At 39.4% G+C, this 23,050-nt stretch overlaps 1 protein-coding gene across 3 annotated transcripts in view; it reads left to right on the top strand.

Moving 5' to 3' along the window:
* Positions 1 to 5,228: 5,228 nt before the first annotated feature.
* Positions 5,229 to 23,050, top strand: part of TFCP2 (transcription factor CP2) — a gene marked incomplete at both ends in the record, with an annotated part of 50,603 nt that continues 32,781 nt past the window's right edge. For all 3 annotated transcript variants that reach the window (XM_079715828.1, XM_079715826.1, XM_079715827.1), the window contains one exon: positions 5,229 to 5,350. In XM_079715828.1, coding sequence (XP_079571954.1) covers positions 5,229 to 5,350 — 122 coding nt within the window. The remainder of the gene's footprint in view (positions 5,351 to 23,050) is intronic.

The following is a 23,050-nucleotide window of genomic DNA, read 5'->3' as shown; positions in this document are numbered from 1 at the left end:
AGATAGTCCTAAAAAAAGCCTGCCTGGATAATGGTCTCTTCCTGTACCTGGAGGAAAATGCCCAGTGATTGACTTGGGGACCCAGCAACAGTGGCTGACTTTCTTAAATGAATGAGAAAGAAAATCTAGGGAATGGATAGGTACTGATCCTCCAGGGAGCTTGAGCCCTCAAGCCTCTGAGAGAATTGATTAATCTTAAGAGGTAGGCAGGACAAGTGCTAGGGTTCCCTTTTTGTCAATCATAATAATAGCTAACCCTGACTGATCACTGACTGTGTGCTAGACCCTCTTCTAAGCACTTAACGTGCATTAGCACCATAATCAGCACCATAATTCTATAAAGTAAGAACTATTATTATACCCATTTTACAGATAAAAAATTGAGGCACAGAGAAGATGAGAAATCAAGTCAGGGTTGTTTTGTTTGTGAGCAGCAGAACCAGGTCTTAAAACCAAGATGTGCTATCTCTAAAGCCTGTGTGCCTAACTTTACATCATACAAGATGGGACCTGGGGGTGCTATCTGTCCTGATCTTTTGGGTGGGATTTCCACGTTTCCACCTACCAGGGTAGGTCCTGCTATGTTCCATCTAAACAGTGTCTAGTTTCAGGACCTAACCTAGGGAAATGAACCTTTTACCATGATCCCAATGGTCCAGAATACTGAATTTGGAGCTCTGTGCCACAGGTGCTCTGGTTAATTAGCCATATTTATTATGTCTAATAGGAACCACGATTTTTGTTGTGGGATGAATTTATAGGTACAAAATTTTGATTTCTTGATAGATGTTGCTGGATTTCCAGGGGAACACCTGGTGATTTTTCTTGGAGGCAGAGCCCCCAGGGCTGCCCCTGGAATTCCTGTTTCCAGCCCCTGCACTCCAATTTCAAGAGTAGTTACAACGGGGAAGGGAGAGGAGGGAAAAAGTCAACCCCCCACAGTCACAGAATTCCAGGGGTAAACACTCTGCCTAAGGTCTTCTCCCCTCAGGGGGACCCGGGCCCAAGGATCTAAATCTCAAGGCTGATCTGTATTTCAGTTGGTAGAGGCCAAGCCTTAGGAGTCACTTTTCATTTCACCTCTGTTTGTTTTAGAATTAATAAATGGCAAGGAGGACCTTTGTGAAATCTTTGTTTCGGTTCAGAATTAAAACTTAGGCTCAAACCTTGGAAGAAGTACATGTGTATCTTTTTTTAATATGTAAAATTTAAAATTTTCTTTACTTCTGGCTGCGTTGGGGCTTCGTTGCTGCACACGGGCTTTCTCTAGTTGCGGTGCGTGGACTTATTGCGGCGGCTTCTCTTGTTGCAGAGCACGGGGTCTAGGCGTGTGGGCTTCAATAGTTGTGGTGTGTGGGCTCAGTAGTTGTGGCTTGCGGGGTCTAGAGCACAGGCTCAGTAGTTGTGGTGCATGGGCTTAACTGCTCTGTGGCATGTGGGATCTTCTAGGACCAGGGCTTGAACCCGTATCCTTTAGCATTGGCAGGCAGATTCTCAACCACTGTGCCATCAGGGAAGCCCCTCATTTCATTCCTTTTAAAAGGAATATATATACATATATATATATATAGGAATATATATATATGTATGTATGTGTGTGTGTATATATATATATATATATATATATATATATTTCCCTAAATGATATATTGCTTAATTTTGCTGGTTTTTGAGCTTTATAAAGTGATGTTACACTGTATGAGCACTTCTTCATTTCCCCCACCATTCTGATTGATTTATTCCTGTGTTTGAGTGTAGCTATATTCATGTTCACTGCTGTATAATAATCTATTACACTCCAGTTTGTCCTTTCTCTTGTGGGCATACATTTGTTTTGTTCTGTTTTGCTGCTATAAATAGTGCTGCCATGAACATTCTCATACAAGTCTCCTGGTATGTATGCACAAGAGTTCTCTAGGGTACATATGTAGAGTGGAGTTGCTGAATCAGAATAATTTTCAGGATAATTTCTAAAGAGGTTGTAGTCTGCTTAATCACTCTGTCCTTTTGAGTCTCAGTTTCCTCATGTTAAAAAATAAAATGAAAACTTTTATGAGGATTAAATAAATATATATTAGAGAAAAATATATATATATTAAAGTGCTACCAAAATCATAGCACATCAAACAAGGTAAGCTGACGTTTTTAAACAGGATAATACCAACCCAATCTTAACAGAGAAACAGAAATGGACTAGTGGGAGACTTGAGCTAATATTTACTGAATAAATATTATTTATGTGGCATCTTAGCACTTCATTTAATCCTCACAACAGTCTTAGTAGGATGTATTATTTTCATTAATTTATGGATTAATACTGAGGCTCAGGAATGCAAAGATACTTGCCCAACATTATGCATCTAGTGATAGAGTTGTTCAAACAAGGCTTGGGTTGACCTAAGAGGTGTTCAAAAACACTCTGGGGCTTCCCTGTTGGCACAGTGGTTAAGAATCCGCCTGCTAATGCAGGGGACACGGGTTCGAGCCCTGGTCCAGGAAGATCCCACATGCCGCAGAGCAACTAAGCCCGTGAGCCACAACTACTGAGCCCGTGTGCCCCAACTACTGAAACTTGCGTGCCTAGAGCCCGTGCTCCACAACAAGAGAAGCCACTGCAATGAGAAGCCCGTGCACCACAACAAAGAGTAGCCCTGCTCGCCACAACTAGAGAAAGCCCGGGCGCAGCCACAAAGACCCAACACAGCCAAAAATAAATAAAATAAAATAAATAAGTATATTTTTAAAAATAAAAAATAAAAATACTCTGGATTGGGTGGTGCAGTGGTTAAGAATTCGCCTCCCAAAAGACACAGCACAACCAAAAATAAATAAATAAAATTTAAAAAATGGATTTTATATATATATATATTTTTAATGGATTATATTAAAAAATACTCTGGATTGTTTATAAAGGCTTGTTTATAAAGGATCTTGGTTATGACATCTCTCTTTTGGTCTCTGAGCCCAAGACCCATTCCTTTACCCACAAACACATGTTTTGAGATAAAACTGGCTCAAGGAAAGAAAAAAATGGCTTGAAGAGATATTAAATGTCTTGGGAATGAATCAAGACTTGGATGCCAAGCTAAGGTAAGAAGATGGATAAGTCAGAGCCCTCAAAGAGAGGACTCTGGCTGAAACTGGGGGCATGCTGTCAACTTCATGTTAACCTCTTTAAAAAAAAAAAAAAGTCCTACTGAATGCAGGAACTATATACCAAGAGATATTTAGAACACAAGCCTGAAAAATATGTATTCTCTTTTCTTTAGGAGGTCATAATCTAGTGAAAAAGGCAGCTATCTATTTGTATCTATCTACCTATCTCAAGACACTGTAAAAATTAAATAATGGAATCCAGCAATGAACCAATACTTTCTCATATAGGCAATGTCTTGTAGTGAAAATTATCAGGGTTTGTAATCAGCTCTGAGGTTGGCACCCCAATTTAGCTCTGGCTAACTTAAGCCCTTAGCCTCCTCTCCTTATTGGTAAAATGAAGGTCATTAATACTTATCTTTGTAATTGTAAACCTAGTTACGATTGTTTTGAGTATTACTGATAATGTAATAAAGTTCCTTGTATATAGTTGATCAAGAAACAATGGACATTATTATTTTAACCTCAAAGGAGGAAGATGGAGCACGTGTGGTTATCCCCACTTTTTAAATATGAGAAAGCTAAATCTCGGTGTGATTAAACTATTATTCTGGTCACCAAGCTAGTAAATGACGCCAGCACAAATCCTGATCTTCAGACCACCACCTTTTTTTTTTTTTTTTTTTTTTTTTTTGCGGTACGCGGGCCTCTCACTGTTGTGGCCTCTCTCGTTGCGGAGCACAGGCTCCGGACGCGCAGGCTCCGGACGCGCAGGCTCAGCGGCCATGGCTCACGAGTCCAGCCGCTTTGCGGCATGTGGGATTCTCCCCGACCGGGGCACGAACCCGCGTCCCCTGCATTGGCAGGCGGACACTCAACCACTGCGCCACCAGGGAAGCCCCAGATCTCCACCTTTTAAAAGCTACGACACTTTCACCTATCTCATCCTTTCCTGTTGAAAAGCATTAAGGGAGAATGAGGAAGATAAAAAGACTATCCAGGGAAGTGGGACTTAAGCAGTTTTGACCCCGTAAGAGGTGAGTTTAATGAGACAGTATTCCAGGAGCAAACAAACGCGTGTTAGGAGCGTTTAGGTAAGTCGGCCAGGGTGTGGGTGTGCGTTCAATAAAACTAGAGCGAAAGCTCCACCCACGCCTTAGGGTGCTGACTCGCTTACTTAGCGGACGCCAGAACTCAGGTAGCCCCAAGGAGAGACGTTTCAACCGAGCCACCTGACGCATGCCACTTCCTCTGCCAGATCCTCCAGCCCAGCTCCTGCGGGCAGAGAGCCGTGGCGTAGCTAGCCTATCATCACTGCCGAGGCCGGCGAAGTCGCTTCTTCATTGGCTAGCGTCAGGGTGATTCACGTTCTCCGGACCGGCGAAGAAAGAGGGCGCCATGATTGGTTGGCGCTGGGCCGGTGGGCGGTGGGGGAGCCTGGCGAGTCTGGGATTCAACCCAGTGCTGGGCTTTCTCCACCCATGCTTCGAGGCCGTGGGGGGCTGCAGAGGGCTGGGAGTCGACTCAGCGGAAACCTGGATTTGGTTCTAAGAGCCGTGGGATTGAGAAGGGGTGACCGGAAGTGATCCTGGGACTGACCGGAAGCGAGGCCTGGAGGGGAAAGGGAGACTGGTTCCCGGGAGGGGGGGGTGGTTTCCCGCAGAAAGGGGCGGGGGAAAAGGTGCAAAAGCGGCGTGGGCGCGCAGGGTAGGTAGCGGGTCGCTGCTGCTGGTCTGTTTAGAAAGCAGCGAGTGACCACCACGAGTTCAAGGGGAGAGCCCAAAGAGTGGGAGTGCGAGGAGTCCAGGGTTGCCTTTGGGCAGTCTGGAAGAGTGAAGCCAAAGGACCCTCGCGCGGCTCCAGAGAGCTGGGCGGGGGTGGAGGTGGGGGTGGGGGTGGGGGTGGGGGTGGGGATTTTGGAAGTCAGGGCAGCCAAGGGCGAGGAGACAGGGGTGCGGGAGATTAGTTGTGTGGGCAGTGCGGGTGGGGCTTGAGGGCGGCTGGTGAGTACTGCGGGGGAGACCTTGGTTTGGAGTTTTCTACAGTCTTGCAGTCTTGCCCCCGTTGGGTAGAATCACACTGCTCGCCTTTGTACAAGAAACGGTGTCTCCTGAGGCAAGGAAGGAGCCAGGATGGCCTGGGCTCTGAAGCTGCCTCTGGCCGATGAGGTGATTGAATCCGGGCTGGTGCAGGACTTTGATGCTAGTCTATCCGGGATCGGCCAGGAACTGGGTGCTGGTGCCTATAGCATGAGGTGAGTGAGATTTTCCCAGACCCTGCACCTTCTGTATAACAAAGGCAGGATAGAGAATAAGGGGGAAAAAGAGAGAGAGAGGTGTATAGAGTTAGAGAAACTCTCAGTGGTTAGAGAAAACGAACTTGTCTGTTTTGTTGTTTTGAGTAGTGAGTATTGCGGTAGAAAGGGAAAAAGAGATTACAGGCAGTGTCAAGAAGAATAGCCCTTGATTAGCAACCAGATGAATGTTGAGAGGCTTTTGTGCCAGTGTGGGTGACTTGGAGACTGTTGGTGTGTGCGCACGTGTGGATAGGTTGCACTGGACTTGTGGGAAGAAGAGGCCACATTGAACATGTGAGAGATGTTTAGGGAGTTGGGGCTTAGTGATGAATGTTGGTTGACTGCTTATTGGGAGGAAATGTGAAACCTTTAATGAAGAAGTCCACACATCTGTATCTTAACCTGCTTTCAGGCTTTACTCAATTCTAGGGTTTCTGACTTTTGAAACATAAGCTGTGGAATGAAAAAGTGTCAAAAAGAACTCTTAGATGTTTCTAGACCTTCATGTATCAAGCCAAATGTTGATAAGAAATTAAAATCTCCTTTGAAAGCAACATAACCTCCCATGTAATATATTTGCATACGTTAGCTACTTCATTCCCCCAATATAGTTTGTTTCATTTACAAGATGTGTAAGAGCCATGTCTGGAAATGTTGAAACATCTGCTTCTTAATGTTTGATGGAATATAATTGGGTTTCCAGATGCATTGTAAGGCTTCATCTAAATGAGTCAAAGAGACTTTAGAATTTAGCACTTTAGTTAGGTTTATGAGTTTATAGTGGGAGGATCCTTTTATGGGGAAAATAGACAAATTTTGCATTTTGTTAGTGAGCTCCTTTGAGAGTTATAAAAGTGAACTTCCTTTCTTTAACTCTGCTAAGCCAAAGTGGAATTTCCTCACTGAAGTAAAATTATGAATTAGAACTTAATACTTTTATCTTCAGGAATCTTTGCTTACAGTTAAAATAATAAAGGCTATCCTTGAATGCATATTTCAGTGATTTTCAGGGAAATTTGAGTTCTATCATGCAGTGCTCTTAGCCTTGAGAAATTTAACTCTAATTTTGTCTGTCCTTGTTTACATAAGTCTTACCATAAAAACAGAGGTTAACTTGGTCTGAAAGTAAATGTCCTGACCCTGAGCTTGCACGTCAGTATGTGACATAATAGTTGACAATTTATGCTGTTGTTCATGTAAAGATTACTACTGCAAAAAGTTTAGTTTTGTCTAGGTTATCAGAGTTAAGAATGGAGATAATTAAATGTAACAGTACTTGTTATAAAAATAGTCTGACATCAACAAACACTTGGGTATCAACTATGTGCTCTCTCTGCCATGCAACTTTACATTTATGAGTGCTTTCCTATTCATATCCTGAGTGGTCCTCACAAGTATTAATAGAATGGCTTGCATATTTACACATTTGGAATTTTTTTCCAAGATCAAATCAACAAGAGTTTTCAAGCATCACTTTATGTTTTCTCAACAGCGCAACGTGCAAAAATTTTTTTCTTTTTTTTCTTTGCTCTCTTTCACCTTGCTTTTTCATGCAGTTTACTGCTGTCATGATTCTCTTGTCTCTTACACACATTTAATCATTTGCATTAATTTGTGTTAATTAGATATTAAGTTAATTCTCAAACTTTAGTGTTTATGAGAGTCATCTGGAAGCTTATAAAAAATAGTTTACAGCGTCCCATCTTTCGTGATTGTCTGGGGCACAGACCAGAAATCTAATTTTTTAAAAAAATAAATTATTTTATTTTTGGCTGCATTGGGTCTTCGTTGCTGCACGTGGGCTTTCTCTAGTTGTGGCGAGCGGGGGCTACTCTTCGTTGCGGTGTGCAGGCTTCTCATTGCGGTGGCTTCTCTTGTTGTGGAGAGTGGGCTCTAGGTGCATGGACTTCAGGAGTTGTGGTTCGCGGGCTCAGTAGTTCTGGCTTGAGGGCTCTAGAGCGCAGGCTCAGTAGTTGTGGCGCACGGGCTTAGTTGTTTCACGGCAAGTAGGATCTTCCCGGACCAGGACTCAAACCCACGTCCCTTGCACTGGCAGGTGTATTCCCAGCCACTGCACCACAAGGGAACACCTGATTTTTTAAAAACAAGTTCTTAGATGATTTTGATGCACATAGTCCAAGGACCACATTTTGAGAAACACTGATTGGAGGAGTTTTTATACTCAAAGACAATGATTCTTTGCTCTCCCTGGTTCTTTTTTTTTAACTAAACCTGTGATTACTTTTCCTAAACCTTTTTTTAGGGAAAATTTTCTCTTTTTGACAGCAATTTGTTTTGTAAAATATTTTCCCTAACATATTTGTTTTACCTTGATTTGCTTACTTCTACTGCATCTTATAATGGTTTTGCTTCACATCTATTGGTTTATATTTTATAAAAATTAATCTTAGCTAGATTTCTGTTTTTGATTCTTGATCTGCCATTGCATTCAGTGATTGTATTCTTTTCATAAGTGGTCCTTTAATAGTCTCCTTACTTTTTTCCTTACGTTTTAATACATGGCACAGACTTTATATTTAAAATAAAGGAAATTCCATGAAAACATGCTGAGTGAAAGAAGCCAGTCACAAAAGACTACATATGATTCTATTTCTTAGAAGTGTACAAAATAGGCAAATCTATAGAGACAGAAAGTAGATTAGTGGTTGACTGTAGGAGAGGAGGGAATGGGGAGTGACTGCTAATAGGTACTGGGGTTTTTTTTGGGGGGGGGCTGATAAAAATGTTTTAAAATTGTGATGATTGCATAACTCTGTGACTACAGTAAAGACAATTGTACACTTTAAATGGGTGAATTGTATGGTATATGAATTGTATCTCAATAAAGCTATCATTAAAAGAGTAAACATTAAAATTTTCTTAAAACTTTTTTCTTTCATTTTTTTAAGGTTGAGGTGGAATTCATATTACATAAAGTTAACCATTTTAAAGTGAACAACTCAGTGGCATTTAGTATGTTCATAATGTTGCACAACCACCACCTCTGTCTAGTTCCAAAACATTTTCATCACCCCAAAAGAAAGCCCTATACCCGTTAAACAATTGCTCCCCATTTCTCCCTCCCTTCTCTCCTTGGTGCCCACTAATATGCGTTCTGTCTCTATGCATTTACCTATTCTGGATTTCACATAAATGGAATCATATAACGTGTGACTTTTTGTGTCTGGCTTCTTTCACCGAGCATAATGTTTCCAGGGTTCATTCGTGTTGTAGCATGTATCAATACTTCAGTAATTTGTTCATTTTTATGGCTGAATAATATGCCATCGTATGTATATATCACAATTTGTTTAACCATTCATCCACTGATGGATGACTATTACAAATAATACTAACATAGCACTGTGTTTATAAAGAAGATGTTTATAAACATTTGTGTTCAAGTTTCTGTGTAGACTTTTTTTTTTTTTTTTTTTTTTTTTGCGGTACGCGGGCCTCTCACTGTTGTGGCCTCTCCCGTTGTGGAGCACAGGCTCCGGACGCGCAGGCTCAGCGGCCATGGCTCACGGGCCCAGCCGCTCCGCGGCATGTGGGATCTTCCCGGACTGGGGCACGAACCAGCATCCGCTGCATCAGCAGGCGGACTCTCAACCACTGTGCCACCAGGGAAGCCCTCTTTGTAGACATTTTTTAATTGAAGTATAATTGATGCATAGCATTATATTAATTTCAGGTGTACAACATAATGATTCCACGTTTGTATATGTTGCGAAATGATCACCACAATAAGTCTAGTTAACATTCATTACCATACATAGTTCCAAAATTTTTTTTCTTACGATGTGAACTTTTAAGGTTTAGTCTCTTAGCAGCTTTAAAATATGCAATACAATATTGTTAACTATATTCACCATGCTGTACTAGACGTATGTTTTCATTTCTTTTGGGTATATACCTAGGATTGGAATTTTTGAGCCATGTGGTAATGCTACACTTAACTTTTTTTATTTTATGTAACTTAAAGAGTTTTGTTTTTTTGTTTGTTTGTTTTTAAAGAGCAGTTTTAGGATCATAGCAATATTGAAAGGAAGGTATAGAAATTTCCCATATACCCCCAGCCTCTACATATGCATAGCCTCCCCTATTATCAACATCTTCCACCAGAGTGGTACACACTCTGTACCTACATTGGTGAACCTACATTGGCACAGCATAATCACCCAAAATCCATAGTTTATCTTAGGGTTCACTCTTGGTATTGAATGTTCTGTAGGTTTGGACAAATATATGATGACATGTATCCATCAATGCAGTATCATCCAAAGTATTTTCACTGCCCTAAAAATCCTCTGTGCTCTGCTGATTCATTCACCCACCACTACCCCAACCCCTTGCTACCATTGATCTTTTTATTGTCTCCATAGTTTTGCCTTTCTGAATTGTCATATAACTGAAATCATACAGTATGTAGCCCTTTTCATATCGGCTTCTTTCACTTAGTAATATGCATTTGACGTTCCTCCATGTCTTTTTTTTTTTTTTTTTTTTTTTTTTTTTTTTTTTTGCGGTATGCGGGCCTCTCACTGTTGTGGCCTCTCACGTTGCAGAGCACAGGCTCCGGACGCGCAGGCTCAGCGGCCATGGCTCACGGGCCCAGCTGCTCCGCGGCATGTGGGATCTTCCTGGAGCGGGGCACGAACCCATGTCCCCTGCATCGGCAGGCGGACTCTCAACCACTGCGCCACCAGGGAAGCCCCCTCCATGTCTTTTTCATGGCTTGATAGCTCATTTCTTTTTTTTTCTTTAGCACTGAATAATATATCATTGTCTGTATGTATCAGAGTTTATTTATCCATTCACCACTGAAGGACATCTTTTTTTCTTTTAATAAATTTATTTATTTTTGGCTGCATCAGGTCTTCGTTGCTGTGTGCGGGCTTCCTCTAGTTGCGGCGAGTGGGGGCTACTCTTCGTTGCAGTGTGCGGGCTTCTCATTGCAGTGGCTTCTCTTGTTGCGGAGCATGGGCTCTAGGAGCATGGGCTTCAGTAGTTGTGGCTCATGGGCTTAGTTGCTCCGTGGCATGTGGGATCTTCCTGGACCAGGGCTTGAAGCCATGTCCCCTGCATTGGCAGGTGGATTCTTAACCACTGCACCACCAGGGAAACCCTGAAGGACATCTTGGTTGCTTCCAAGTTTTGGCATTATAAATAAAGCTGTTATAAACATCTCTGTGCAGATTTTTGTGTGCAGATAGTTTTCATCTTCTTTGGGTAAATACCAAGAAATGGCATTGCTGGATTATATGGTATGAGTATGTTTAGTTTTGTAAAAAACTGCCAAACTGTCCTCCAAATTGGCTGTACCATTTTGCATTCCTACCAGCAATGAGTGAGAGTTCCTGTGTTACTCCACATCTTGTCAGGATGTGGTGGTGTCACTGTTCTGGATTTTGGCCATTGTAAAACGTGTGTAGTGTATGCTTAACTTTTTCAAGAACTGCCAAGCAGTTTTGCACAGCAGCCGAACCGTGTTACATTCTCGTAACCAGCAACGTACAAGGGTTCATACTTCTCTACATCCTTACCAACATTTGTTGTTTTCTGTTTTTTATTAAAGTCATCCTAGTGAGTGTGAAGTCTTATCTGTTATTATTTGTTCTACATTTCCTTGATGACCGTGATGTTGACATCTTTTCATCTGCTGGTTGGCCACTTGTATATCTTCTTTGGAGAAGTGTCTCTTCAAGTCCTTTGCCCGGTTTTAAATTGGGTTGTTGTCCTTTTATTGTTGAGCTGTAAGGGTTTTTTATATATTCTGGTTACTAGATCATCATCAGATACATGGTTTGTAGATATTTTTTCCCATTCTGCAGGTTGTCTTTTCACATTCTTGATAATGACCTTTGTTTGATTCACAAAAGTTTAATTTTGATGAAGTCCAATTTATCTATTCTTTTTGTTGCTTGTGCTTTTGATGTCAACTTCAAGAATCTATTGCCAAATTCAAGTCATGGTGATTTACCCTGTGGTTTCTTCTAAGGGTTTATAGTGTAAGTTCTTATGTTTAGGTCATTGATCCATTTTGAGTTAATTTTTGTATCTAAAGTGAGGTAGGGTTCCAGCATCATTTGTTTGTATGTGGATATCGAGTTGTCCCAGCCGTATGTTCATTTCCCATTGAATGTTCTTTGTAGCCTCATTGAAAATCAGTTGGCCATACATGTAAAGATTTATTTGTGGACTCTGTTCTGTTCCATTGGTTGATATGTCTATTTTGCCAATACCACACTGTTTTGATTACCATAGCTTTGTAATAAGCTCTGAAATTGGGAAATGTGATTCCTCTTATTCATTGGAATTTTGATAGGGATTTCATTGAATCTGTAAATAGCTTTGGGAGTATTGCCATCTTAACGATATTGAGTTTATCAATCCATGAATGTGGGATGTCTTTCCATTTATTTAGGTCATCTTTAATTTCTTTAAGCAGTGTTTTGTAGTTTTTAATGTACAAGTCTTTCACATCCTTGGTTAAATTTATTCCTACGTATTTTATTCTTTTGGATGTTACTGGGACTGCTTTTTTCACTTAGCATAGTGTCTTCAAGGTTTTGCTCAGTGTTTGTTTCATAAAATTGTGTTAAATTTTGTCCAGTGCCTTTTCTATTGAGATGATTGTGTGGGGTATTGCATTGAGTGATTTCCTTATCTGAACTACCCTTACATTCCTGGGATAAATCCCACTTGGTCATAGTTTAGAATCATTTTAATGTGCTGTTGGATTCAGTTTGCTAGTATTTTGTTGAGGATTTTGTTTCTTTACTCATAAGGGATGTTGGTCTGTAGTGTTCTTTTCTTGTATCTTTTTCTGGCTTTGGTATTAGGATAATGTGGCTTCATAGAATGTTAGGAAGTGTTCCTCTTCTTACCTCTCTCTCTCTTTTTTTGGAAGAGCTTGAGTAAGAATGGTGTTAAGCCTTTATTTACTTATTATTATTTTTTAAAGTTTATTTATTTATTTATTTGGCTGTGTTGGGTCTTTTGTTGCTGTGTGTGGGCTTTCTGTAGTTGCGGCGAGCAGGGGCTACTCTTTGTTGTGTGCAGGCTTCTCATTGCGGTGGCTTCTCTTGTTGTGGAGCACGGGCTCTAGGCACGTGGGCCTCAGTAGTTGTGGCACGCAGGCTCAATAGTTGTGGCTCGCAGGGTCTAGAGTGCAGGCTCAGTAGTTGTGGCACACGAGCTTCATTGCTCCGTAGCATGTGGGATCTTCCCAGACCAGGGCTTGAACCCGTGTCCCTTGCAATGACAGATGGATTCTTAACCACTGTGCCACCAGGGAAGTCCGGTGTTAATTCTTAAATGTTTGGTAGAATTTACCAATGAAGTCATCTGGCCCTAGACTTTTCTTTGTTGAGAGGTTTTGTATTATTGGTTCCATTGCTTGTTAATAGGTCTATTGAGATTTTTAAATTTCTTCTTGAGTCAGTTTTGGTACTTTGTGTGTCTCTAGAAATCTGTTTTATCTAGATTATCTAATTTGTGTGTATATAATTATAGTGTTTTCTTATAATCCTTTAATTTCTACAAGGTTGGTAGTAATATCCCACTTTCATTTCTGATTTTATTTATGTGTGTCTTCTCTCTTTTTTCCTTGGACAGTGTAGCTAAAAGTTTTTCAATTTTGTTTATCTTTTTAAAGAACTGACTTTTGGTTTTGATCCTCTGCTATTTAAAAAAAATATTTATTTATTTACTTATTTGGCTATGTTGAGTCTTAGTTGTGGCACACGGGATCCTCGTTGAGGCATGCGGCATCTTTCATTGTGGTGTGTGGGTTCCAGAGCGCACAGGCTCAGTAGTTGCAGTGCGTGGGCTCTCTGGTTGTGGTGTGCAGGCTCTAGAGTGTGCAGGCTCAGTAGTTGTGGCACATGGGCTTAGTTGCCCCGCAGCATATGGGATCTTAGTGCCCCAACCAGGGATCAAACCCGTGTTCCCTGCATTGGAAGGTGGATTCTCAACCACTGGACCACCAGGGAAGTCCCTTCTACTATTTTTTAAATTCTCTATTTTTTCCTGCTCATCTTTGCTATTTCCTTCTTTCTGCTAGTTTTGGATTTAATTTGCTCTTTTTCTAGTCCCTTAAGATGTAAAGTTAGTTTATTTGATTTGAGGTCTTCCTTTTTTATGTGGGCATTTACAGCTATAAAATTCCCCTTAAGTACTGCTTTGACTGTGTCCCGTAAGTTTTAGTATGTTGTGATTTCATTTTCATTTGTCTCAAAGTATTTTTAAATTTCCCTAGTGATTTCTTCTTTCATCCATTAGGTGTTTAAGAGTGAGCTTAAAAAAAAAAAAAACAACTGAGCTAATTTCCATGTATTTGCAAAATTTCCAGCTTTCCTTATTTTACTGATTTCTAGCTTTCTTCCATTGTGGTCAGAGAACATAGTTTGTATGATTTTGATCTTTTTAAACTTACTGAAAATTGGTTTATGGCCTAACGTGGTCTCTTCTGGAGAATGTTTTATGTGTCCTTGAGAAGATAATATATTCTGCTGTTGTTGGGTGGAGTGTTCTGTATATGTCTGTTAGGCCTGGTTGGTTTATAGTGTTGTTCAAATCCTTTGTTACCTTATTGATATTCTGTCCAGATGTCCCACTCATTATTTAAAGTAGGGTATTGAAGTCCTCAGTGGTAGAAATGTCTATTCATCTCTTCAATTCTATCAGTGTTTTAGATTCTTATTTTGGGGGGCTCTGTTGTTTGGGTGTGTACATGTTTATAGTTATTCTATCTTCTTGATAAATTGGCCTTTTAAATCAATATAAAATGTCTTTTGTGTGTCTCTCTCTTTTTTTTTGTTTGTGTCTCTTGTAACAATTTATAACTTAAGTTCTATTTTGTCTGATACTTGTATAGTCACTCCAGCTCTCTTTTGTTTACTATTTGCATGGAATATTTTCATTTTCACCCTATTGTGTGTTGTATCTAAAGTGAGTCTTTGTAAGCAGCATGTGGTTGACCTTTTTTTTCTTACATCTTTTCTGCCAATCTGTGTCTTTAATTGGTCAGTTAACCCATTTGTACTTAAAGTGATTAGTGATAATGAAGGACTTATTTCTGCCATTGATAGTTTTCTATATGTCATATCTTTTTTTGTTTCTCAATTCCTCCAATATGGCCTTCTTTTGTGTTTGATTTTTTTCTATTGTACCATTTTGTTTTCCTCTTCATTTTCTTTTTTGTATGTTTTTAAAGTTACTTTCTTAGTGATTATTCTGGGGATTACAGTTAATATCTTGAGTTTATAGCAATCTAATTTGAAATGATGCCAACTTAGGTTCACGAGCATACATTAAACTACATTTATTGTGGTGATCATTTTGCAGTATATATGAATATCAAATCATTATGTTGTATACCTGAAACTAATATAATGTTGTATATCAGTTATATCTCAATTAATAAAAAAGAGCATACATTAACTCCATTTCCCCTCTTTATGTTGTTATTGTCACAAATTACATCTTTATGCATCATGTACCTGTTACTGTAGATTTATAATTATTATTTTATGCATTTGTCTTTTAAATCATATAAGAAACAAAAAGAGGAGTTACATACCAAAAATACAGCATATTATCTTGTGCATTTATCTATAGAACCTTTGTAATGATCTTTTTTAAAATATGAAATCATTAAATTTAATTTTTATTTTATATTGGGATACGGTTGATTTACAGTGTTGTGTTAGTTTCGGGTGTACAGCAAAGTAGTTCAGTTATACATATACATATATCCATTCTTTTTCAGATTCTTTTCCCATATAGGTTATTACAGAATATTGAATAGAGTTCTTGGTGCTATACAGTAGGTCCTTGCTGATTATCTCTTTTATACATAGTAGTGTATATATGTTAATCTGAAACTCCTAATTTATCCCTCCCCCCACCTTACCCCTTTGGTCACCATAAGTTTGTTTTTGAAGTCTGGGAGTCTGTTTCTGTTTTGTAAATAAGTTCATTTGTGTCATCTTTCTAGATATCATATGATATTTGTCTTTCTCTGTCTGTCTTACTTTGCTTAGTATGGTAATCTCTAGGTCCATTCATGTTGCTGCAAATGGCATTATTTCATTCTTTATTATGGCTGAGTAATATTCCATTGTATATATGTACCACATCTTCTTTAACCATTCCTCTGTTGCTTCCATGTCCTGGCTATTGTAAATAGTGCTGCAATGAACATTAGGGTGCATGTATCTTTTTGAATTATGCTTTCCTCTGGATATATGCCCAGGAGTGGGATTGCTGGATCACATGATAGTTCTAGTTTTAGTTTGTTTAGGAACCTCCATAGTGTTCTCCATAGTGATTGTACCAATTTACATTCCCACCAACAGTGTAGGAGGGTTCCCTTTTCTCCACATCCTCTCCAGCATTTATTGTTTGTAGACTTTTGATGATATAATGGGCTTTATTTTTTTGTATGACTTTGAGTTACCACTTAGTATTCTTTCATTTTAGCCTTTCCCTTTCGTTGCCCTTTAGCATTTCTTATAGGGCAGGTGAACTGGTGATGAATTCCCTTAGCTTTTGTTGAGGAATGTCTTGATTTCTCTTTTATTTTAGAATTTTTTTTTTAAATTTCCCACATATGGCTATTTATTTATTTATTTATTTATTGGGTCTTTGTTGCTGCATTGGGTCTTTGTTGCTGTGTGCGGGCTTTCTCTAGTTGCAGCGAGCGGGGGCTACTCTTCGTTGTGGTGCACGGGCTTCTCATTGTGGGGTGGCTTCTCTTGTTGCGGAGCACGGGCTCTAGGCACATGGGCTTTAGGCGCACGGGCTTCGGGTGCACGGGCTTCAGTAGTTGTGGCATGTGGGCTCAGTAGTTGTGGCTTGCAGGCTGTAGGGTGCAGGCTCAGCAGTTGTGGCGCACGGGCTTAGTTGGTCCGCAGCATGTGGGATCTTCCCAGACCAGGGCTCAAACCTGTGTCCCCTGCACAGGTGGATTGGCAGGTGGATTCTTAACCACTGCACCACCAGGTAAGTCCTATTTTAGAATTTTCGGTTGATAGTTTTTACCTTCAGCACTTTAGATGTATCATCCCTGGCCTTCTGGCCTCTATGGTTTCTGATGAGATATTGGCTGTTAATCTCATTGAGGGTCCCTCATATATGATGAGTTACTGCCTTTCTGTTGCTTTGAATATTCTCTTTGTTTTTCACCAGTTTGAATATAATGCATCTTGGTGTGGAATTCTTTAGATTTATCCTGTTGAAGTTTGTTGAGCTTCTTGGATGTGTAGATTCATGTCTTTCATCTATTTGGACTGTTATTGATGATTTTTTTCTTTAAATTTTTTTTTTTTTGCCTCTTTTCTTCCTGGGACTCCCAGAATATGTGTGTTGGTATATATGATGGTGTACCATAGGCCCTTTACACTCTGTTCATATTTCTTTTTCTTTGTTTCTTTTTTGGTCATGCCACATGGCATACAAGATCCTAGTTCCCCAACCAGGGATTGAACCTGCACCCTCTGCATGGGAGCATGGAGTCTTAACCACTGGACTGCCAGGGAGGTCCCTCTTCATTCCTTTTTTTAAAATTTATTTAATTTTAATTATTTTAAAAATATTTATTTATTTATTTTGGCTGCACTGGGTCTTAGTTGTGGTATGTGGAATCTTTTAGTTGCAACATGCAGACTTCTTAGCTGCAGCATGCAGACTCTTAGTTGCTGCACGTGGACTTCTTAGTTGCAGCATGCAGACTTCTTAGTTGTGGCATGCGAACTCTTAGTTGCAGCAGGCATGTGGGATCTAGTTCCCCAACCAGGGATCAAACCCAGGTCACCTGCATTGGGAGCGTGGAGTCTTACCCACTGGGCCACCAGGGAAGTCCCTTCATTTTTCTTTGTGCTCCTCAGCCTGAGTAATTTCTTTCTTTCTTTTTTTTTTAAAGCAGAGTCTCAAAGAGATATTTATACACCCATGTTCATGACAGCACTGTTCGCAATAGCCAAATATCAGAAGTTACCCAAGGCTCCATCGACAGATGAATGGATAAACAAAATGTGATATATACACACTACTATATATAAAATAGATAACTAATAGGGACCTACTGTATAGCACAGGGAACTCTACTCAATACTCTGTAATTCAGCCTGAGTAATTTCAATTTTCCTGTCTTCAAGTTCACTAACTCTTTCTTCTGCCTGGTTGAATCAGATATCGAACCCCTCTAGTGAATTTTTAATTCCAGCTATTGTACTTTTTTGTACAGAATTTGTTTGGTTCCTTTTTATATTTCCTGTCTTTCTGTTGCTATTCTGTACTTATTCATACATTGTTCTCCTGCTTTCCTTTAGTTATTTGTCCATGGTTTCCTTCAGCTCTTTGAGCATGTTAAAGACAGTTAACTTAAATCTTTGTCTAGTAAGTCTAGTATCTGGGCTTGTAGAGGATGGTTTCAGTCAGTTTCTTTTTTTCCTGTGAATAGGCTGTATTTTCCTTTGTCTTTGTATGCTTTGTAATTTTTTCTTAATTGAAGTATAGTTGTCCCTGTGTTATGCAGTAAATCCTTGTTGCTTATCTATTTTATTTATAGTAGTTTGTATCTGTTAATCGCATACTCCTAATTTATCCCTCCTTACTCCCTTTACCCTTTGCTAACCATGAGTTTGTTTTCTATGTCTATGAGTCTGTTTCTGTTTTGCCTATAGATTCATTTGTATTATTTGTTTAGATTCCACATATAAATGATATCATATAATATTTGTCTTTCTCTGTCTGATTTATTTCACTTAGTATAATTTTCTCCAGGTCCATCCATGTTGCTGCAAATGGCAATATTTAATTCTTTTTTATGACTGAGTAGTATTCCATTTTGTTTGTGTGTGTGTGGTGTGTGTGTGTGTGTATCTACATATATCACATCTTCTTAAACCAGTCATTCGTTGATGGGTACTTGGGTCCTTTCCATGTCTTGGCTATTGTAAATAGTGCTGCATGTATCTTTTCGAATTATAGTTTTTGTCTTTTCTGGATATATGCCCAGGAGCAGGATTGCTGGATCTTACGGTAGCTCTATTTTTAGTTTTTTGAGGAAGCTCCATAATTTTTTCCACAGTGGCTGCACCATTTACATTCCCACCAACAGTGTACGAGGGTTCCTTTTTCTCCACACCCTCTCCAGTATTTATTGTTTGTAGACTTTTTGATGATAGCCATTCTTACTGGTGTGAGGTGATACCTCATTGTGGTTTTGATTTTCATATCTCTAATAATTAGCAACATTGAGTATTTTTTCATGTGCTTGTATGCTTTGTAATTTTTTGTTGAGAACTGGACATTTTGAATATTGTAATGTGGTAACTCTGGAAGTCAGATTCTACTCCCTTCTGAGAGATTACTCTCATTACTGGATGAAAGCTGCAGTTGTCTCTAAGTTCAGTGACTCTTCCAAACTAGTTTTGCCAAGACTATATTCCTTGCTGTATACGGTCACTGAAGTCTCTTCTGTTATCTCCACCCCGTCAGTGACTTGACAGAGATTTCCTTAAATGCCTGGATCCAATAAAAAAAGACAAGGAAAAAAGAGAGTGTTCTCTTTTTTTGAATCTCTTCATCTCACTTTGTTAGGGAAGCCACTTCAGCCATGGGGGTTGAAACAATGGTGAGCCTCTTTGCCAGCTCCCCGGCAATCAAAAGCAGTGATCAAGACACATAACCTTGGGAGTTCCCTGGTGGCCTAGTGGTTAGGATTCTGGGCTTTCACTGCTGTAGCCTGGGTTCACTTCCTGGTTGGGGAACTGAGATCCCGCAAGCTGTGTAGTGTGGCCAAAAAAAAAAGAAGGAAAGAAAGAAAGACACATAACCTTTATTTTTGGAGGACAAGATCCCTATTGCCCACCCTAGCACCAGCAAGCTGCAACAGGATTTTGGGCTGTTGTTCCCACTGCTGCCTCCCATGGGACTGGGAGCTGGAGGATGATAGGTGCTATGCCAAATGCTGAAATTAAATAAAATTTACCAGCCTCTTTCTTCATCAGGCACTCCCTTGGATGCTGAAAGTGTTGGACTAGATTCCAGAGTTTCAAAGTAATTACTTTAAGCATTTCTTGCCAGCTCAATAGTTCTTTTGGTGAAAGGACCAATTCCTAGAGCTTTCTACTCTGCTATCTTCCATGACCTCTGTCCTTAATCTACAATAGCCTTTTAATTGGTCCAACCCTGCTTTTAACTCTGCACTCACCACCCCCCACCCAGTCTGTTGTCTACACTGAAACCTTTGTGTGTGGGTATTTTGTTCATTTAAATAAAAAATAATTTCAGACTTGTGGAAGATTTGCAAAAATAATCTGAAGAATTTCTGCATACCCTTCATCCGGATTCCTTAAATGTTAACTTTTACTAAGTTTGCTTTATCTTTCTGCCTGTCTCTTTTCAGACACCTAGAATTATTCTTTTTCTGAACTATTAAAGAGTAAGTTGCAGATATGATGCCCCTTAACACCTAAATACTTCAATGTGCCTTTTTTTGAAACAAGAAATTCTCTTAACGCAGCCACAGTACAATGATCAAAATCAGGAACTCGACACTGACACAATACCATTATCAAGCTATGGAACTTATTCACATTTCTCTAGTCATCTCATGTCAGTCATCTGACATGTCTTTCTTGTCCTTTAATCTAGAATAGTTCCTGAGTCTTTCTTTGTATTTTCATGGCATTGACAATTCGATAAATACAGGGCAGTTATTTTGTAGAATATCCCTCACTTTGGGTTTGTTGTTTTCTCATGATTAAATTCAGTTAATGCACTTTGGGTAGTAATACCTAAGAAGTGATGCTGAATTCTTCTCTGTATATCATATTAGGATGCACATGCTATTGATTGGTTCCATTACTGGCAGTGTTAACTTTGGCCATTTAGTGAAAGTGGCATATGCCAGTTTTCTCCCTTGTAAATTTGTCTTTTGTAATTGGTAAGTATCTTGTGGGGAGATACTTTGAGACTATGTAAATATCCTATTACTTTTCAAACTTTTACCTATCAATTTTAGTGTTTATTGATGATTCTTGCCCTAATCACTTATCACGGTTGCTAATAGATGATTTTCTAATTATGTCCTTCCTTCTAAATTTGTTAGTTGGCTTTCTCCTATATGAAAGAGCTTTTCCAAATATGTGCATACGTATCTTCATAGCAGCACTATTTACAATAGCCAAGACATGGAAACAACCTAAATGTCCATCAACAAAGGAATGGATAAAGAAGATGTCATATACATTACAATGGAGTATTACTCAGCAATAAAAAAGAATGAAATAATGCCATTTGTAGCAACATGGATGGACCTAGAGATTATCATACTAAGCAAAGTAACTCAGAAAGAGAAAGACAAATACCATATGATATCACTTATATGTAGAATCTAAAATACAACACAAATGAACATAGCTACGAAACAGAAATAGACTCACAAACATAGAGAACAGACTTGTGGTTGCCAAGGGGGAGACGGAGGTGGGGGAGGGAAGTATTGGGAGTTTGGGGTTAGCAGATGCAAATTATTACATATAGGATGGGGGAACTGTATTCAATATCCTGTGATAAACCATAATGGAAAAGAATATGAAAAAAAATTTATATATATATATATATATATATATATATATATAACTGAATCACTTTTTTAAAAAAAGAAAGAGCCTTTCCTTCATATTTATTTTTATCAGTGTAGCCTCATAGATTCTTACTTTATTCAGTAGATTGCAGTCTTTTACTATCACTGTATATTTTGATCAATTGTTCCATATTTGGCCAGAAGAACCCCTTCAGGCTGGCTCCACACAGCGGCCTGTAAAAATTAAAGTCTTCTTAATACCTTTTGTCCTAACATAACTATCAATAGCACCCTCCTTCACTCAACCAAAGTGTCCCTGTTTGAGTGATAAATTATATGATTATCTTACTTAAAATGTAAACCAGATTATGTTACTTTTCTCTTGGAAAGGCTCCAGTGATTTTGTATCTCACTTTGAATAAAAGCTTCATTTCTGGCATTGCTCCACATGTGGTGCCTCTGTGACCATCTTGTCCATATCTACCCTTCTCCTTGCTGCTGACCCCAGCCACATCTAACCTTTTTTCGGTTCCTCAAATGCTGTGCACACTCCCACCTCAGGGCCTTTGTATTTGCTGTAACTCTTCCTGGGATAGTCTTCTACATTCCTCACTTCCTTTAGGTTTCTGCTTAAATGTCACTTTATCAGAGAGGCCTTCTCTAACTACCTTCACATAAAATAGCAAGCATCTCCTTCCCCTCACACCAGCACTCTGCCTTCTCTGTTCTTCTTTATCTCTTCCGCAATATTTGATGTGCTATTCATTTGTTTGCCTCTTTCCCCAACTAGAATAAATGTTCCTTGAAGGCAGAGACTTTGTTCTGTTCTCTGCTATATCCCTAGTACCTTAGAAGAGTGTCTAGTAAATAGTTTGTGCTGATTTGTTGAGTGAATGAAGTGAACTCACTCTCATTCTGTTTTGTTTCAAAGGCAAGTACAATAGTATAGCAGTTTCTGAGACAACTGTTTCTCTCCATTCACACTGATTTTTGTTCTTTTTTGGTGTTCCTTTTTTGCTGTGCTACTTTTTCAGTACTGTTTACTTTCATTTTTTTCCCCTTCAGCTGTCACCTATCCATCTTCCAAAGCTTCATCTTTTTGTCCTGAGTTAATCAGTTGTTACTAACTGTTCCTTTTCTTTCCCTTTCATTCAGAGTCTCTCATGATGGACAGATGAAATTCCTCCCTTTGTCACAAAATTTATCCACTACTTTTTTTAAAAAAATGGCACTGCTGTAAAAATATAAAGAAGTGAGTAAGAATGTTTAATTCCAAATTCAGGATACTGTTGCCTTTGAGAGTTGAAGGGGGCTATAACTGAGGAAGTATACAGAGAGCTTTAACTGTTAATGCTCTATTTCTTAAGCTGAGTGGAGTATACACAGGTATTTGTTATACTTTTTTTTTTAACCTTTTTATATGTCTGAAATACTGCATAATAAATTTAAGGAAAAAAGTCTCTACTGCATGATCTGTTGCTGGCTAGCTTTCCTCATCTTTAAAGTCGTCCTATCTCATTTGTTGTTTTGTTACTAAAGGTCTATAGATGTTTCTTTTTTTATATATATAAATTTATTTATTTTATTTATTTATTTTTGGCCGTGTTGGGTCTTTGTTGCTGCGCATGGGCTTTCTCTAGTTGCGGGAGTGGGAGCTACTCTTCGTTGCAGTGTGCGGGTTTCTCATTGCGGTGGCTTTTCTTGTTGTGGAGCACGGGCTCTAGGTGTGAGGGCTTCAGTAGTTGTGTCACGCAGGCTCAGTAGTTGTGGCTCACGGGCTCTAGAGCACAGGCTCAGTAGTTGTGGTGCATGGGCTTAGTTGGTCCACGGCATGTGGGATCTTCCCGGACCAGGGCTTGAACCCGTATCCCCTGCATTCGCAGGTGGATTCTCAAGCACTGCGCTACCAGGGAAGCCCACACTTAAATCTTTAACCCACTTAGTTTTTTTGTTTTTGTTTGTGTTTTTTGTTTTTTTTTTTTAGTGCACCATGCAGCTTGTGGGATCTTAGTTCCCCAACCAGGGATTGAGCCCGGGCCATGGCAGTGAAAGAGCCA

Source organism: Hyperoodon ampullatus (assembly GCF_949752795.1).
Source record: "Hyperoodon ampullatus genome assembly, chromosome: 11".
In the NCBI taxonomy this organism is placed as follows: Eukaryota; Metazoa; Chordata; class Mammalia; order Artiodactyla; family Ziphiidae; genus Hyperoodon; species Hyperoodon ampullatus.
This window is presented reverse-complemented; position numbering and strand designations above follow the sequence as displayed.